The sequence below is a fragment of the Spizellomyces punctatus genome (assembly GCF_000182565.1).
Source record: "Spizellomyces punctatus DAOM BR117 chromosome Unknown supercont1.8, whole genome shotgun sequence".
Taxonomy (NCBI): Eukaryota; Fungi; Chytridiomycota; class Chytridiomycetes; order Spizellomycetales; family Spizellomycetaceae; genus Spizellomyces; species Spizellomyces punctatus.
In genome coordinates, this window is record NW_015971544.1 from 1,227,078 (window position 1) to 1,243,207 (window position 16,130).

The 16,130-nt window shown below is 47.4% G+C and overlaps 8 protein-coding genes across 8 annotated transcripts; 5 read left to right on the forward strand and 3 right to left on the reverse strand.

The window, feature by feature from the left end:
• Positions 1-3: 3 nt before the first annotated feature.
• Positions 4-5,215, forward strand: SPPG_05293 (uncharacterized protein; the record flags this gene model as incomplete). The annotated part of the gene is made up of 16 exons (XM_016753516.1): positions 4-120; positions 182-238; positions 338-409; positions 490-534; positions 593-656; positions 719-741; positions 1,699-1,754; positions 1,818-1,987; positions 2,046-2,153; positions 2,217-2,659; positions 2,725-2,853; positions 2,928-2,997; positions 3,065-3,277; positions 3,338-3,678; positions 3,742-4,013; positions 4,091-5,215. 16 exons carry the CDS (start codon positions 4-6, stop codon positions 4,209-4,211), a joined length of 2,301 nt encoding a protein of 766 aa, XP_016607961.1. The 3' UTR covers positions 4,212-5,215.
• SPPG_05294 (uncharacterized protein) lies at positions 4,214-5,048 on the reverse strand. The gene has a single exon (XM_016753517.1). It carries the CDS (start codon positions 5,021-5,023, stop codon positions 4,424-4,426), a length of 600 nt encoding a protein of 199 aa, XP_016607962.1. The 5' UTR covers positions 5,024-5,048; the 3' UTR covers positions 4,214-4,423.
• Positions 5,216-5,330: 115 nt separating the features above from the next.
• SPPG_05295 (uncharacterized protein) lies at positions 5,331-5,905 on the forward strand. The gene is made up of 2 exons (XM_016753518.1): positions 5,331-5,623; positions 5,694-5,905. Exons 1-2 carry the CDS (start codon positions 5,395-5,397, stop codon positions 5,723-5,725), a joined length of 261 nt encoding a protein of 86 aa, XP_016607963.1. The 5' UTR covers positions 5,331-5,394; the 3' UTR covers positions 5,726-5,905.
• Positions 5,704-8,558, reverse strand: SPPG_05296 (gamma-glutamyltransferase). Its single transcript, XM_016753519.1, has 16 exons — positions 8,391-8,558; positions 8,303-8,331; positions 8,208-8,232; positions 8,075-8,148; positions 7,925-8,020; positions 7,599-7,855; positions 7,454-7,542; positions 7,285-7,396; positions 7,057-7,220; positions 6,950-6,987; positions 6,789-6,883; positions 6,690-6,732; positions 6,598-6,624; positions 6,412-6,527; positions 6,292-6,350; positions 5,704-6,233 (listed from the first exon to the last, which is right to left on the reverse strand). Exons 1-16 carry the CDS (start codon positions 8,536-8,538, stop codon positions 5,923-5,925), a joined length of 1,683 nt encoding a protein of 560 aa, XP_016607964.1. The 5' UTR covers positions 8,539-8,558; the 3' UTR covers positions 5,704-5,922.
• A 113-nt stretch (positions 8,559-8,671) lies between these two features.
• Positions 8,672-9,895, forward strand: SPPG_05297 (hypoxanthine phosphoribosyltransferase). The gene is made up of 8 exons (XM_016753520.1): positions 8,672-8,759; positions 8,819-8,962; positions 9,029-9,098; positions 9,155-9,298; positions 9,363-9,468; positions 9,546-9,590; positions 9,669-9,675; positions 9,738-9,895. The coding sequence occupies exons 1-8, from the start codon at positions 8,706-8,708 to the stop codon at positions 9,816-9,818; spliced, it is 651 nt and encodes a 216-aa protein (XP_016607965.1). The 5' UTR covers positions 8,672-8,705; the 3' UTR covers positions 9,819-9,895.
• Positions 9,896-10,036: 141 nt separating this feature from the next.
• SPPG_05298 (uncharacterized protein) lies at positions 10,037-12,453 on the forward strand. The gene is made up of 6 exons (XM_016753521.1): positions 10,037-10,257; positions 10,366-10,404; positions 10,481-10,575; positions 10,635-10,781; positions 10,854-11,993; positions 12,062-12,453. The coding sequence occupies exons 1-6, from the start codon at positions 10,143-10,145 to the stop codon at positions 12,302-12,304; spliced, it is 1,779 nt and encodes a 592-aa protein (XP_016607966.1). The 5' UTR covers positions 10,037-10,142; the 3' UTR covers positions 12,305-12,453.
• Positions 12,346-14,384, reverse strand: SPPG_05299 (trans-hexaprenyltranstransferase). Its single transcript, XM_016753522.1, has 3 exons — positions 14,174-14,384; positions 12,870-14,090; positions 12,346-12,803 (listed from the first exon to the last, which is right to left on the reverse strand). Exons 1-3 carry the CDS (start codon positions 14,237-14,239, stop codon positions 12,642-12,644), a joined length of 1,449 nt encoding a protein of 482 aa, XP_016607967.1. The 5' UTR covers positions 14,240-14,384; the 3' UTR covers positions 12,346-12,641.
• A 145-nt stretch (positions 14,385-14,529) lies between these two features.
• SPPG_05300 (uncharacterized protein) lies at positions 14,530-16,067 on the forward strand. Its single transcript, XM_016753523.1, has 3 exons — positions 14,530-14,605; positions 14,665-15,583; positions 15,643-16,067. Exons 1-3 carry the CDS (start codon positions 14,546-14,548, stop codon positions 15,981-15,983), a joined length of 1,320 nt encoding a protein of 439 aa, XP_016607968.1. The 5' UTR covers positions 14,530-14,545; the 3' UTR covers positions 15,984-16,067.
• Positions 16,068-16,130: the final 63 nt, after the last annotated feature.

The following is a 16,130-nucleotide window of genomic DNA, read 5'->3' on the forward strand; positions in this document are numbered from 1 at the left end:
TGAATGAGTCATTATGACTCATGTATCCGAAGGACTGAACTCGCTGAAGAGCTGAGTTTTGTCCAAACCATCCACACCGAGATCAGCAGCATCATGGAGGTCCAACCGCGCGTTAATTCGGTATGTCTACAGTTGGCGAAACTCAGGCCCATCTAACAGCTGATATCTCGGAATCACACAGGCTGTAATACCTAAATGCCAAGGAAGAGTTGTGAGACTGGTGGGCAAGATGCTGGCGGTATGTCGCAGACAAGTTTTCAATTGTCCAGCCTTGATGAGCCTTTGCACCTGCTGGTGGACCACTGTGATAACGATTAGCATATCTTTTTCCCATTAGATGAACCCGGCCACTGGAGAGGCTCTGATCGAAGCATGTGATCGAGGACAGGTTACGGTACTGGTATCACAGGTCTGTATGCGTGCAGCATAGATAGTTTGGCAAACCGCTATCATATGCCAATTGCTCACATCATCTGCGTGATTAAAAAGGGATCATCACTGGCCCAGAGTACCGGATCTGTAGTGGAAGTAATAGTAAGTTGGCAATTGTGATTGACCCATCCTATGCAACATTTTTAACTCTGTTGGATAGGGACGAGTTCAACCGAATTCGGTGATAGGGGAGATTAATTCGACGCAATTTGATGAGAAATGGGGTAAGGTTGTTTTCTGTCTGACTATGTCAGTTGGTTGTGACCCCAGGATTTCTCTTTGACAGATCCCGAAGCATACAATAAGATGGTCTTGGCCACTATGGAATTTGATCATATCTTTGGATGGTGGAACTAACGGATGTTCTCGGATCTTGTATATCTTGTAAAAAAATACACAATACAGCTTGCAGTATCTTAGTGTGCAGGTGGCAGAAAATGTCACTAGGGACAAATTCTCCCTCCAACCCACTACAGCCGGTTCTAATTTACAATTAGTCAGTCTGTCCAACCCTTCATAACCTATCCTGCAAACGAGTCCCACCCGTATCCTAACTCGCTACAGGTTCCAGCCTGGGTTGAACTGGGGTACGTGCAAAGTAGCACGATTCCACTAACTAACTACCACTAGGCCCAATTACACATGCAATATATTATGGTTGTTTCTAACCAGGTAACTAAGCCCACCACCACGAGAGAAAATCCTACTAGGCCTTTGATTCCGAAATTCTTGAGTCGGAGGATGTTCAGATACTAGTAAAATCAGAATAATTAGACTGGATAATCCGCATGGGAAAAGCCCATCAAGATGTACCTGCGATCGTAGCAATATAGTAGTAGCAGCGTTTGCAAGGGTTTGTGTTGTATTTGTCAGGAGGGCGAGGTCCTCGGCACCACCACATCTGTATTCTCATGATTCGACCGACAGTCGCGATGAGAAGAGTTGCACAGATGCTTGCGAGTCGAGGATGGGTAAGAGGAAAGAGGGAAGAGACAGCAAAAGGCCCCCCTTTTATAGACCTTTGACATGCACCTCACCGCAGTTTAAAAAAACATTACATGCCAATCTGAGCGATAGATGGGGGTTCTGATTATGCGATATGACTAACCGGATTAATCCGGATAATAATGAGTTCTAGTGCCATTTTCAATCACCTCCACACTAAAATCAGACGTAATCGCAGGAGCATACGATGCAGTTGTCATAGCAACAAGCATGACGGAGTGTCAATCTCAAGAGATCTTAACTTCTGGAATTTAAGTACAGTCGCATCATCCTTTGGGGTCGCCGGGGTATGGGACAATGGCAAAACCCGTGAAAGCGCAAGTTTCAAGCCTTAGTTTCCAAGGATTTCGAAGGGCGTGCTAATTATGTTGTACTTTTAGTCTGGTTATTGGAGCGTTGAACGGAAACTTCAAGCAAGCTTTGATAAAGATTAATGGAATTAACGCTAAGCACGGCCCCTTTGACCTGCTTCTTTGTGTGGGGGATTTCTTTGGTGCGGATGAGACGGACAACGCAGCGGTAAAAGAGCTGCTGGAAGGCGATATATCAGGTGAGGACAATCCCGGACTCGCCGACCCCGCAAAGCTTATCCCTAAGACTCGGAAAAGTGCCAGTGCCCACGTACATTATTGCTGGTCGCCATACCCTTCCAAAGCCTGTGCTCGAAGCCGTGGAGAACAATGGCGGGGAAATTTGTAACAACTTGGTTTTCTTGGGTAAAAGCGACTGGATTTGGAGGTTTTGAAGGAAAAGCACTAAAAGTTGGATACCGCTTTCAGGCAACAGTGGAGTGATGACCACGGTTCAGGGATTGAAGATAGCGTACTTGAGTGGTACATACGATGCAAAGTCTTACCCAAGCGGAGTAGATCAAGCACCAGATCAGACAGCGATGCACTATACAGAGACGACTGTCCGGTCATTGAGCAGCTCAGGGACTGGATCCGTGCATGGTTCTACTGGTGTCGATATTTTCATTACCACTGAATGGGCTGAGGGGATTACCCAAGGATCTGCGGCAGCCTCAAAACTTCCAGAAGGAACAGATCCAAGAAGCTCAAAACCTGTTGCCGACCTTGCCGTGGCATTGCAGCCACGATACCACTTTGCAGGATCAGCGGGGGTGTTCTTTGAGCGTGAACCATACAGTAACAGGGGTTCGGCTGGGCATGTGACTAGATTCATCGGGCTTGGCGAGTTTGGAGCCGCAAACAAACAGCGGGTACGTACACGAGCCGCAAATATCTTCGAAGCGCGAATGATCTTTCTTATGGTAATTTGTTGTAGTGGTTCTATGCAATGAACATCGTGCCGTTGTCCCAAATGGAAAGCTCGCAGTTGAATGTAAAACCCCCGAATACAACCACATGTCCGTTACCATTCGGCAATACATCTAAAAAGCGGGCGCTGGATGAGGTATGGTCCAATCCTGCTTACCTCGCAAATTATTTAATGTTTATGGTGTCGAACTATTGCAATGCCTTTTACAGGTTCCGGACAGTTTCTTTTTCAATAATGCGGGAGCGCGGGGAGGCCAGAAACGACAGGCCAATGGTCGACGTAAGTATGCGACCGAGCGCGACGCGAGAAACAAGTTTCTGGTCTTGCTCATCTATTTATATTTCAGCACCACCACGTAAATACGTATGCCATCGATGCCAGCAGCCAGGCCATTGGCTGGAGGATTGTCCTGTCAATCCTAAAGAACTCACTCGAACGCCGCCTGAAAAATATGTCTGTCGCTTGTGCAATGTTCCCGGGCATTATATTAACGACTGTCCCCATGCTGATCGAAACCTGCGAGGACCCAAAGCCACAGATACGATATTAAACCGCGATGGTATGTTAATACTTTAACATTTACAAAACAGGGCGCATTCTCACCCCCTGACTCTTTCAGCCGGGCAATGTTGGTTTTGCTTGTCAAATCCAGCATTGGAAAAGCAGTTGATTGTTTCGATTGGTTCCGAGGTGTACTTGACACTCGCAAAGGGGGGTTTGGTGGATTGGGGTGGACATATGCTGGTTGTGCCGATAGCACATTATACAAGCATGCGTCAAATGCAGACGCTGGACGGAGCGGAAGGTGCCACAGCGCAGGCGGCGTTGGCGGAAATGGAGAAATTCAAATCTGCATTGCGGGATATGTATACCGCTCGAGGAGATATAATGGTTTGCTTTGAAATTTTTGGTGGCGGTGGAAATGCGGATGTGATGCGCATGCAGCATATGCACTTGCAGGTACGCTCTCGCTTGTGTCCAGTTATTGGATCTTTCCCTTGACGTTATCATCATGATGAACAGCTCGTGCCATTACCGGCGGATTTGTTACCGGATCTGGAAAAGGTATTCCTTGAAGAGGCTGCTGCGGAGGGCTTGGAGGTTGTACAAGATGGACGTCTACCGGATGCAGTTACCGCACCCTACTGTCGCGTAGAAATTCCAGCAACTGAACAAACGCGCGTATTTGTATTTCGTCCATCTGCAGCAAAGGTGGAAGAAGTGAGGAAGCTGACTCTGGAAGCTGCGCAGGGTGGCAGACGTCCACCTCGTGTAATGAACTTGCAGTTTGGAAGGTAACGTTAAGAGTCGTGTCTCGGGCATCGTCTCTGTCGAAACATCCTTAATGAATCAAAATGTTGCGTGTTTTCAGAAAAGTGTTATCAACACTGCTTGGCAAGCCCGATCGTATTAATTGGAAGAACTGTATTTTACCGGAAACAGAAGAGCAAAGGCTAACAGAAGAGATGCGAAGACTAGTAAAATTAGGCTGATTCATAATTATCATCTTACAAGGCGGGTATAAAAACTAGCGTAACATGTACAAAGGCAACGTCTAAGAGTGTTTTGCCTGCCCATCTGCAAAACACCGCGGCTGATAATGGCTGAAGGAATAATGTATCGGAATAATAGGTGGAGGGAACAAGAGGTGATCCGCCTCAGAGCGATGGGCCACCTCCTCTGCGACAGACAAATAATGCTGCCTTTAAGGCTCGGGTACACCCATGTTTCCCTTTCGCAGATGCGTTTCCAGTCCGTCCTTGAACCCCTGCTCCACCGCCTTTGCTTCCTCAACCAGCTTTTCGACAATGGTTTCCAAACCTTGTCGTCCGCGAGCAGCGTTTTTATGGAATGAATTGACCGCGCTCTCTTCCACCAGTTTAGCTCCGTAGCTCAACACTCCCATTGCGCTCACGGCCGCCTGTTGCGTAAAAACTGTCTTCCCTTCTGGATGTTCTGGGTCCGCTTTGTACTCGCACTTCTCCTCCAAGTTTATGAACGATCGCATGCTTAGGTTTGTCGATATCGCTGTATATGTCTGCGATCGGGGGTCCAGATAGGAGATCTCTCTAAAGTAGGCCACTTCTGGGATGGGAAGGATACGACGTAGGAGGGCTGGTGCAGATTGTTTGCAACAGAGAAGACGTTCGGTTGTGAGAATGCCCGTTTCTGGATCTACAGACCGATCGAGCACGTCCACGGAGAGGACGTGTGAGGAGTATTGGTTTGGATACTTTTGCCAATTTGCTAGCGTGAGGGTGCACCAAGGATGGGCAAAGAGGTATTCGGTTTCAAAGAGCTTCATTTTCAGCGACGACGGCGGGAAACACGCTAGTAGGGGATGAGGACAATCGGTACTTGCAGGCACGTCTTACAATGGAGAACTAGCTCTACGCGGCAACGTCTTCAACGCACGGAAGTAACTTGCTTTTCGTTGGCAGCTCGTCGTCCTTTTGACAGTCTCCGTCGCCACCGCACAGAAAGTTGCTCTTTTTTTGGGAGCAAATCGTTTTTCCCGATTTTTTCCATGCAGCTTGTTGCTATAGCAATTCACGTGATTGTCGATCACACGCGACTTGGATTACGTTATGGCGCGAAAGTTGGAACGTCAGAATAATTCAACGCAGTTTTACGGAACGCACCTCACCTAGTTTTACCACCACGTTTTGAATAACCATGAGCCAAGCAGCGTTTTCCAACAAGGAGTTTCACGCCGCCCCCGAACGTAAAAAGTTTACTGAAAGGGTGGACTACGAGAAACCTTCTCGTGAAATCCTCGAAGAACTTCATCATGGCCCCATTTTGGCGAGCACTGTCGGTATTACGGCCGAAGTTGTTCAGAGCCCTAGGGACCAAGCAAACTCAAGGAGTGACTCCATGACTAGCCTGTTTGGCGATCACGGAGGTGAGTTCTGATAATAGCTCAGTATTACGGTCGGAACGTTGGCTGTCTCTCATAATTCGTACACGATCAGATGCGACTACTCGTGCCAAGAACAGTTGGTAGTTATTGGCTGAATTTGTTCAGATATTTTGAATTTCTTGTGCAATTTGTATAGTAGGAGCATCATTGGTACAAAATATCGTGCTCGTTATTGATCGAGCTATGCTCACCTCACTTGAGATACTTTTACTGGACGACTAACTACGACAATCTAGCTAGTAAAAGATAATTTCAAAGAACCAATTGCCAATGTCCTTGCGTCAAATTAATGGTGCCGCGCACCCATCACCTCTAGGATCCGATCCCCCAGCCCACATTTTATTCAATCTTCGTTCTATAATCTGCCCTCGTCCAAACATGGCCCTCTCACGGCCAGAAAGCACCTTTACATTATGTCCCATGTGTTTCAGTTGCTCTACAACGTCATCATCGATGCCTTCCTCAATGAAAACAAACCCATTTTCTGGTGCGATACAGATCCTTCGCGCATCCAATGCACTCTGAGGGCTCATTTTGTGATGAAGAAGGTTCAAGAGAACTTGCACGTGTCCTTGGGGTTGCATAAAGCCACCTGTAATAAGCTGTGTGAGAAAGTGTTCCAAGCATTAGTCTTCATGGACGACTCTAACCCATAACCCCATAGCAGTAGAGAAGTTCCTGCGTCCCTGGCATGGTAACCATCGCTGGACTGTAATTGCAAATCATTATTACTCAACCAATCCTTATGACGCTGATTTCGTGGCTCTCACATGATGGTATGATATGGCCTTTTACCAGGTGCCACGACATTTGCGGATGCCGGATCCAGGGAAAATCCACAGCCGCGACTTTGGAGAGCCACCCCAGTCCCTTTACCAACAATTCCCTGCAAATAGGTGATTTGACAGCGTTAGAGCGGACACCTCCTGAGATAGAGTTCCCTTCATGCCTCTCACCGTTCCGCAGGAGTAATATAGTGAGTTCTAGTATGAGAGTGTATCAATGATCACAGCACCGGGCCATTTCCAGTACGGAAGACTTCACTTACAATGAAACTGCAGGCATTTCCCTCCTCATCGACAACGGAGAAGCTGAAAATAGAAATTTAGACAACTAGAGAAGAGAAGTTATCATGAGCTATACTGACTACACAGTATCTGAAGAATGTTTTGGTGATCCGTGCTTCACATCTACAGCTGCCTTGGTAGGATCAAAGATGAGAGAACGCTCTTCCAGATATTCCTATCAGTCGACAGTTCAATTTGTCAGCTCTGCGGCCCTTCTTGGCAGTACAAATGCACTAAACACCTTTCTCAGAAGCCCTTCGACAGGAACCGACGTAACATCTGAAGAATAACAGAGCATATATCATAAGTCCAGGTCCTCTTTCAGTTACACACTAACACAGTAATCACCTGGATCCGCCACATGGAATTGCCCATCAGCGAAGCCCATTCGTAAAGCTTCAATGACAATGTGGAGATATTCAGCAGAGTTGTGGCGCAAATGAGAAAGGTTCTTGATCCGCCCTTTCCTTTCCAAGGCGTCGATGATACCCAAAGCCAAAAGGGCAACAATCCTACGGCCAAAAACAAGATGTTTGCCGTGTCATGTCATGGCAGCGTCAAAGAAATGCGACATACCCTTGCCCGTTGGGCGGATGCTCATGAACTGTCACGCCTTGGTAGTCTATCGAAATAGGGTCTGTTGGAGTACTTGTGTGTTGCTCAAGGTCCTCAAGGGTTAGCACACCACCTGCCAATCCAGCTTAGAATTGGCAAAAAGGAACATGAATGGGTTTGATGACCCTACCGGCCGCTTGTACCGCTTCCACAAGAGACTCTGCAATGCGACCCGAATAGAAACCGCTTTTACCAACCGTGGCCAACTGTCGAAAAGTTCTAGTACTAAACTTTAGTAACAGACGCTCTGCCACTTGCGACATCTAGTAACTTACTCGGCCAACTCTGGTAGTCTCATAAGGTCTCCTTCTCGAGGAGCTTTTCCATTCAGCAATAGCTCCCCACCATTTGGAGACGCGGTTTTAAGCTTCTTTTCTGATGTGCTCCACAGATGAGCCGCCACATCCGACACCGGAAACCCATTGTCGGCTAGCGATATTGCTGGTTCGAGAATATCCGACATTGTGAGTTTCCCGGAACCAAAGAGATCTATTGTATCTATCCACCCAGCTGCCGCGCCTGGAACAGTGACCTATAACAAATTGAGTCGGTCTTCTCGACGAAATCCCCGAGCTGTGATCAGCAGTAAACAGTCTCTTACGGCGAAAGGATGGGTAGGAGGGATAACATCCTTAATGCCTTTGTTTTTAACTAGCTCGAGTGTTAGACCCACCGGGGCACGACCCGAACCATTCAGCTGCGCAGTATGTTAATTTTTAAAAGATCTTGGGAATGCCTGGATCTGACATACCCCTTTTACGGCTTTTGTTTTCGCGTCATAATATAAGCAGAAGCAATCACCGCCAATGCCCGTAGAAGTTGGCTCTGAATGGGGCGTCTACTTAAGCATATGATAAAGAAGCAGCGTCAATATTTTTGCCCACCTGTTACATTCATGCATGCCGCTACCTAAAAATGCGCATAACATGGTCAGTGGAAAGTAAGTGGACTCCATCAGAAATTGAGTCCATGAACGGACCGCAACAGCTGCATCTGCAGCGTTTCCTCCTGATAAATAATAGTCAAAAAAGGCTCGGTTGCAGCTATTGCCAAACGTGTAAACATACCTCTCGCCAAAATGCCGAGTCCGGCTTGTACAGCTAGAGGCTGGGTGGCAGCCACCATAGCCTTCCGACTATACACTACCGACCTGCGAGAGTTGAACTCCCAAGGCTCGTGCGTAATAACCTCTGTGGCAATCTGCGGAGCAGCCATCGTTCAAATCGTACTTGAGCTCATCGTTGGAACCTTCTGCCCGATCAGCGATGGGCTGGCGGAATCTGCGCCACATTGCTGTGCCACTTACGAGAAGTGCTGATTCAATCGCAATGTTGCTTCCGTTTTGTGTCTACCTGATTTTCTTCACCAGCAAGACAATAACGATGAAGTCCGCGAAATGGATAGATATCAAGGACGATGACGGATATGATTTGGAGGTATGCAAAACTGGTGGAATTTCTTTTATGTATCAGTGTTGCTCATTGCGTGTAAATAGCACTTTGTGCTTCCAACCCACTATGAAAAAGATCTGCAGAGGGTGCTTGTACCTTACGGACTCATTCGAGACAGGGTCTCGAAATTAGCTCAAATGATTGCTGCAGAGTGTGAAAATCCCTTGGTAGCTTGTTGCGTCCTCAAGGTACATATGTCTGTGTCTGGTCCCATCCCATTCTTTGGTTTCTCAAGGCCGATCACTCTATTTCAGGGAGCGCACGGATTTTTTGCTCACTTGATGGAAGATCTCAAAAAGCAAAAGAATAGACGAGGGGAATCCAGTACGTCATTCTTTCCCTTTCTTGCTACCATATGCATTATAGTGATGAAATTTTAGTCCCCCTTCGACTGGAATTTATCAAGGTGAAAAGCTACGAGAATGATCAATCTACCGGCAACGTCACCATATCCCTATCTGAGGAGGACATGCAGGCCTTTAAGGGGAAGGATCTATTGATAGTTGAAGACATTGTGGATACAGGTACGAAATAGAGGTGACAGCTCTCTGCGGCTGACATTAACCAGTCGCTTTCTTGGCTTAACAGGGAAAACGATGGTCGCACTCATAGAACGATTGAAGCAGTATAACCCTGCCAGCATTCGAGTTGTGAGCCTCCTGCTAAAGAAGACCGATCGAAGTAACAAATATGTGTACGTTAATGACCAAATTTCTCGATTGACATGTGTGCAGAAGGAAACTGAATTTAAGAATCTTCTGTGTCCACTAGTCCGGACTATGTTGGATTTGCCATACCAGATCTCTTTGTTGTTGGGTAAGTGTGAATTAGCAGGTAAAATTGTTTTAGTGAATATACCAACACCACCCTCCTGTCAATCTTGCATGGATATAGTTACTGCGTAAGTTTGAAGGTTTGTTTCTTCGAAAGGTAAAATATGCTCAGATTGCCTCCCATATGCAGCTGGATTATAATGAACATTTCCGAGATCTTGATCATATTGCCGTAATATCTGATCATGGGAAGACAGCCTACGCGGAATAGAAGCGGATGCATGTATTAAGGATAATCAAATGAATCATCACTTTTTAAATAGATAAATAGTCTTGTTTACGGTGCCATGTCAATGTGCAAAGGCGAAAAACAGTGTTCGATGATTTCTGTTCGCGTCAAAGCAGGAGTTAAAAATAACAATGACTGTCATCACACTGCCCCAAATATCAGGGCATTCCTTATTAGTGGCGTATACCCTATTTTGACAGATCGCTTTTCGATAAATCCGCCCTCCTCGTGCGTGTTCCTGTTGAGAAACAGGTCGTGCTGATAGAAATCTCAAAGTGCATTCATACCCGTTAAGCTACTGCAACGATGAGTGGTCTAAGTGAACGTGAAAAGAAAAAGCGTGACGAGCAGAATGTTAAAATCTTGCAAGAACTTTTGGCTTTGCCCGAGAATCAGGCGTGTGCTGACTGTGGAGAAAGAGGTGAGGTTGGGGGGGAGGATGGATGAACGCGACATGAGCGTGTCGTACTGGAGCAAACGTTTTGAGATGGCAATGAAGCGACTAACGGAAGGTTTCGATGTAATGCAGGACCCCGCTGGGCGTCGTCCAACCTGGGAGTCTTTCTATGTACGTATGGCCAATCTTTGAGAACTGTGTAATGTCACAACTTTCTGCTCACCGTACAACTGGTCGTTTTGTGCAGGCATCCGCTGTGGAGGATTGCATCGAAAACTGGGTACTCACATCTCCAAAATCAAATCGGTTACCCTCGATTCATGGACTCCTGAGCAGATTCAGGTGGGTGCTGCATAATGTACCAGGAATGGCCCAAGTATCTGACACGGCTGCGTATTCAGGTCATGAGAGACTGGGGAAATAAGAAAGCCAATGAAAGGTTTCTTGCTGGTGGAGGCCCGGTTGTACCATCCCACAGTGATTACGACATGGAAATGTACATTCGCAACAAGTACGAGAAAAGGACGTTTGAGAGTCCTGGCGGAGCGGTACGTAGCAAACAGTCAAGAGAAAGAACATAAAAACCGTCTCTCAAACTTCTACAACCTTTTCGTTACCAGGCTCGTATCCAAGATGCCAACCTCGCCAGAGATGCCACTGTCTATGCCGCCCAATTGCGTACCCTAGCTGGCATGGGATTCCACGACCAAGCCCGCAACATTGTGGCATTGAAGCGTTCGAATGGCAACATTGACTCTGCCGTCGAATTGATAGTGTCTCTGCAGAGAGGAGACGGGGGACAGAGCAGTGCAGCTGGCGGATCTAAGAATGCAAGCAGGTCGGGTACGCCGGGACCGTCGTCAGTACGTGACACCGTTCACAACCAGGCGAGAAACGCCGTTCAAGCCGCTCTTATATCTCTTCAAGCCATGGGCTTCAACAATGAGGAAGAGAACCTTCAAGCCCTCAGAGCTACCAATGGACAGTTGGATGCTGCCGCCAACATGCTACTAGATGCAAGGAACAGGAGAATGTCACAACAGATAAGTGCAAGCGCTCAGCCGCCGGCCCTTCCACCCAGAAACGAATCTATAGCCGCCAATCCCAACTTTGTGCTTGAACCGCCCACATCTGCGAACCGAGGAAACAGGGTACAAAGACAACAGGTAGCTGGGCAACAACAACAGCAACAACCTTCACAGCCATCCCAATCTCAAAATGATCCATTCGGAGGGTTTGGAGGCGATTTGTTCAGTGCTCCCCAACAGCAAGTCGCTCCACAGCAACAACAGCAACTGCAGCAACCTTCCAACCCTCTAACCGACCTCTTTGGCGCCCCAGAACCCTTTCAACAGCCACAAGCTCCCCAAGCCCAAGCCCAAGCACCATCCCGAGCTGCTCCTGCAAAAGAATCGATCATGTCCCTCTTTAATACTCCCAACCCTCATCAACCTGCTCTGGGCTTCCAAAACCCAAATATGGGAATGCAATACTTCAACCAGGCGGGTGGTGGCGGTTTCCCCCAACATCAACAACAAATGTTCCCTCAGCACCAGCAGCAAATGTTTGGCCACCAACAGTTCCAGCCTCAAATGATGGGCATGCAAAATTTGGGAATGGGAGGCATGCAAAGGCCGGGAATGAATGGGATGCCGCAGCAGGCATATTCCAATGTGAACAACCCGTTTTCTGCATCTCAGCAGCAGCTGCCACAACAGCAACAGCAGCCGACATATGTGTACGGATCCAGGCCGAGTAATGTAAGTCTATATCTGCTTCGTTATGTACTTCTTCTGAGGCTATTATTAACGTATGCATATTCATATAGCCTTTCGGAGCTACTCAACCGGGTATGTTCACCACCTCGGCTGCCACCGTGCCACGGGCGCTCGACGTAGGTCTAGGTTCGGGAGGATTTGGTGGCTTCCAGCAGGCTCCGGACCAACAAGCTCAGGTTGCATCTAAACCGGATCCGTTCGCGGATTTGGGTCCCTCCTTTGGTGGGGCTGCGAGACCTCAGCAGCAGCAACAGCAGCAGCGACAGGTTTCTCAGCAGAACATGCTCTTTTAAAGAAAGGATATAAACAAGGTTGGGTTGGTGTGTGGGTCAATTGTTTTTCATGGAATTATACAGTTCGGGTTGATACAGGAATAATGTGCGACTCCGTAGCCCGTTTGTAAGCGTCCGATAAAACATATATTTGTCATTGTGAATGCGTATAAACGTGCCCTGGCCATGTTAAGTTGCAGCCAAGCAACCATTGTATATCGAATGTCCCCAACCCACCAATCCCATTCCAGCAACCTGCCAAAGCGAAAGGACTACTTCCTAGCTACTTGCACATCGATTAGTATAATAAAATGCACCCAACCCTCTAAAAAATTGTCCCAAAATACATATGACAGTTTCACTTCTTTCGTGTCAAAACTGCTTCCGTTAGTTGTATCAAGGCCGTCTGAGCGTTGCTAGGTGGTAGCGCTGAGATTGCCTCAATCGCTTGTTGACAGTACGACTCGGCCAATGCTCGTGTTCGGGAAAGGCCATCGCTTTGCAACACCAAAGATAATGCCTGTGCAACAGCGCACAACAAATTAGCTCAGGTTCAGGACGATCTGACAGAAACGGACTCTCATACCTTTTCAACGTCCCCCTCGTTTCCAAAATTACGCTCAATCAAGGGATGAAGGTCTTCAAACTGTTCTGCAGCGTACAAGACTGGTGCTGTTGCTAGGCCCAATTTGAGATCCGCATTGACTGGCTTGCCAAATTCGTCCGCTGATACCGTAAAATCGAGCATGTCATCGACCAATTGAAACGCAAGTCCCAGATTCTTTCCATAACTGTATGCTGCATCGACGATCTCCGGTCGGCAGCCCCCTAATACCGCCGCAGCTTGACAACTTTTTGCAATCAAACTCGCCGTCTTCAAGTAAGTCTTTTCGATATAGTATTGAAACTTTCCGTTAAGTGTATCATTGTCGGACGCCTTCAACATGCCTTTTGCGTGATACAACCAGCCCTTCTCCTCATTCAAAGCAGAGTTCCGCAATTGCATGAATTCGCCCTCAACCAAATTTGAAATCACAGTTGCCAAGAGCTCCACCACCTCGACATTTCGTAAACGTGCCAATGCTACAGATGCTCGTGCTAGTAAAAAGTCCCCAGCTAAAATAGCCATTTTATTTCCGAATTCCGCATTCGCAGAGGATTGTGCTCTTCGTGTCATGGCCAGATCAATGACGTCGTCATGTAGGAGGGACGCGGTATGTATCATCTCAGTGATCTCTGCAAGGCGCCTTTGTGTGGGAAGAATGCTCAAGTCCGCGGCGGGGGCAGTGTATGTATTTCTACTCTCTACATGTGCCCCAAATGTTATTTCCCTCGATGGAATTGTCGGTTGGTCCACTGGTAGGTTATTGACATTTTCTTGGCCTGCCCCTCCCAGCTTTGGTGCGATGCTTGTAGCTTGGGCTATCAGTAGAACGATCAGCGGTCGAACATGTTTTCCTCCAGCGTGGAAGTAGTAATTGCTAATGGTAGTCAATACGGGATGTCCGGATCCAAGGAGACGACGTATATTATCTGTGAGTAACTTCAAGTCCTGGCCAAGAAGTTCGCGTGGATTTATGACGGAGCCGCCTTTTGGATGAACTAGAGTCTCGGCGCTGGCTATTGCGTTCGTCCATGTGGGTGATGTCGCACTCAATGAACCTTTCTTTGCACCTATGCCTCGGACCATCTGGCTCTTGATTGCAGTTACTCCCTTCGAAAGCCACCCTTGCTCGCCTTCATTCTGTGCGGTCGCGGTATTCGTTGATGCCAAGCGGACGTGGTGGAAGACAGGCGAATAAAAGACCTAAACTCAAAGGCGTGGAGTTAATAATTCCGATAACCTTGTCTTGATCCATTATCTCAGTGTGCAAACCAGCAGGCCCTTACCAATCGTCGCCTACATTCCAGCGAGGCACCTCCCACCCTACTTTTTCTCACAGCCAGACTAAGCATGGCACAATGTGCACACCAAACAACTTTCCAGCTTTCAAAAACTGTGGCGGTGGTGCTCGTTTGAGCCGCGAGCCGTCCGCCAAACCTCTTCCTTTCAGCAGAGTCAAGGCCGAAATGACGACGACGACGAAACAGAGGATCCGGCGTGGCCCATGTTGCCGTGACGATCCGGATGAGTGAGTCATTTAAAGAATGTGGTTAAGTATTCCAGCCTGGTTGTAACCTCATTTCTGGCTGAATCCACTTCTTGATTCTTTTTGGGTGTTGACAGCCCAAGGCATTTTCCCACATTCCTTCTCCCCAACCATGACTTTAGCAAAAATGAGTCGTCCGTCTGTGTCCGCAAATTGGAAAAAGCTATGCTCAGTACGTACTGCCTCTATGCATTTCTCGATGATTGCCTTCTCAATTCTCTGGTTTTGCAGAAAATAAACAAACCTAGTAAATCCTCTAAACCGAATGCGACCCGACCCACTACCAAGTCGAAAGTCTCGAGCAGAAAGGCAAATACCGGTGCTTCTAAAACAGTTTCTGCTGACAGCACTGTTTCCTTGGTTGCGGGAAGGAAGCGGAAAGATACTGTGGACGGCAAGCCGGTTATCAAGGCGGCAAAGCGAAGCAAAGTCGATGACACTCAGTCTCAACTGAGAACCAAGAATGGCATACCAAAGAAGAAACTAAGCAGAGCCGCTCCGGTGCCCTCTCCTCCTCCACAAGACGATGATACGGAAGATTCAGATTTTGAAATTGGCGGCGCTCTCCACTCCTCTGTGGTCCTACGGAAGGCATCAACCAATATGTGCTGCAATGCCCCGCCTGTAGAAGATGGTCCGAAACGATCTATTGAGGAATGGTATGAGGAGTTTGATCGCGAAGGGAGTGGTCTTGGTGAAGAGGAGGCAACTTTCAAATCAATAAGAGACAGAGATCGTAAAATATTAGAGCTTGTTTTGACTGCTGGAACGGGATCCGCGCTTTCGGATGGTGAGGAGGTGGAGCAGGTTCAGGTTCAAAGATCCAGAGTGACTGCCACCAAAGATGGTCGAAATACCCAGGCGGTCACTACAGAGTATGTCACAACCACCGCTACGGTGAAGAAACCACTTGATTTGCTGGATGGAATGGATGTTTCGGAGCGAGCGAAAACCAAGGTTGGCAAATACATTGCTATGGATTGTGAAATGGTGGGAGTTGGCGAAGACGGAACACAGTCTGTTTTGGCTAGAGTTAGTTTGGTTAATTTCCATGGGCATACGTTACTGGATAAATATGTGCTGCCGCAGGAGGAGGTGACCGATTACAGAACGTGGGTTAGCGGCATTACACCCGAATTGTTAAAAAACGGTAATTCTCCAGTTGTTTCATGATTTGATTATGTCGAACTCTAACTCGGATATGCGCAGCCATTTCTTTTAAACAAGTGCAAAAGGAAGTGGCGGATTTGATAAAGGACCGCATTGTCGTTGGACATGCTCTAAAGAATGATTTTCAGGCACTGCTTCTGGATCACCCACATCGACTCGTACGAGATACGTCATTATACAAGCCCTTTCGTGCAATGGCCAAGAACAGGGCACCTGCGCTGAGAAGATTAGCCAAAGACTTGCTGGGTTTGCAGATTCAGAGTGGCGAACATTCTTCTGTCGAGGATGCGAGGGTCGCCATGTTATTGTATAGAAAAGTCAAGGTCGAATGGGAGAAAACACTGTTGCGGAGGATAGAAAAGGGACTTGACAAGACGTAATTTTACGTAGAAGCATATACTTGTACTGTGTATTGCGCAAAACGATGCAGGCAAACCAAAACAAGGACAGCTTGGAAAAATGTCACAATTTAAAGTTGGGCAAACGACCGCAACTTGAAGGAGATAAAAAAAAAGGGATCATGGCGT

Excerpts from the sequence above, each read along its gene's own strand:
- SPPG_05298 (XM_016753521.1), top strand. The coding sequence starts at position 10,143 with ATGAGTGGTCTAAGTGAACGTGAAAAGAAAAAGCGTGACGAGCAGAAT. Across the intron at positions 10,576-10,634 it reads GGACTCCTGAGCAGATTCAG|GTCATGAGAGACTGGGGAAA; the intron begins GTGGGTGCTGCA and ends CTGCGTATTCAG. Across the intron at positions 11,994-12,061 it reads ACGGATCCAGGCCGAGTAAT|CCTTTCGGAGCTACTCAACC; the intron begins GTAAGTCTATAT and ends ATATTCATATAG.
- SPPG_05295 (XM_016753518.1), top strand. The coding sequence starts at position 5,395 with ATGAGCCAAGCAGCGTTTTCCAACAAGGAGTTTCACGCCGCCCCCGAA. Across the intron at positions 5,624-5,693 it reads CCTGTTTGGCGATCACGGAG|ATGCGACTACTCGTGCCAAG; the intron begins GTGAGTTCTGAT and ends GTACACGATCAG.
- SPPG_05296 (XM_016753519.1), bottom strand. The coding sequence starts at position 8,538 with ATGGCTGCTCCGCAGATTGCCACAGAGGTTATTACGCACGAGCCTTGG. Across the intron at positions 7,221-7,284 it reads CATCCGCCCAACGGGCAAGG|GATTGTTGCCCTTTTGGCTT; the intron begins GTATGTCGCATT and ends TTTTGGCCGTAG. Across the intron at positions 6,988-7,056 it reads ATTCCATGTGGCGGATCCAG|ATGTTACGTCGGTTCCTGTC; the intron begins GTGATTACTGTG and ends GTTATTCTTCAG.
- SPPG_05294 (XM_016753517.1), bottom strand. The coding sequence starts at position 5,023 with ATGAAGCTCTTTGAAACCGAATACCTCTTTGCCCATCCTTGGTGCACC.
- SPPG_05300 (XM_016753523.1), top strand. The coding sequence starts at position 14,546 with ATGACTTTAGCAAAAATGAGTCGTCCGTCTGTGTCCGCAAATTGGAAA. Across the intron at positions 14,606-14,664 it reads ATTGGAAAAAGCTATGCTCA|AAAATAAACAAACCTAGTAA; the intron begins GTACGTACTGCC and ends CTGGTTTTGCAG. Across the intron at positions 15,584-15,642 it reads ACCCGAATTGTTAAAAAACG|CCATTTCTTTTAAACAAGTG; the intron begins GTAATTCTCCAG and ends GGATATGCGCAG.
- SPPG_05299 (XM_016753522.1), bottom strand. The coding sequence starts at position 14,239 with ATGCTTAGTCTGGCTGTGAGAAAAAGTAGGGTGGGAGGTGCCTCGCTG. Across the intron at positions 14,091-14,173 it reads TGGAATGTAGGCGACGATTG|GTCTTTTATTCGCCTGTCTT; the intron begins GTAAGGGCCTGC and ends CTTTGAGTTTAG. Across the intron at positions 12,804-12,869 it reads ACGAGGGGGACGTTGAAAAG|GCATTATCTTTGGTGTTGCA; the intron begins GTATGAGAGTCC and ends GCTGTTGCACAG.
- SPPG_05297 (XM_016753520.1), top strand. The coding sequence starts at position 8,706 with ATGAAGTCCGCGAAATGGATAGATATCAAGGACGATGACGGATATGAT. Across the intron at positions 8,963-9,028 it reads TAGCTTGTTGCGTCCTCAAG|GGAGCGCACGGATTTTTTGC; the intron begins GTACATATGTCT and ends ACTCTATTTCAG. Across the intron at positions 9,299-9,362 it reads TGAAGACATTGTGGATACAG|GGAAAACGATGGTCGCACTC; the intron begins GTACGAAATAGA and ends TTGGCTTAACAG.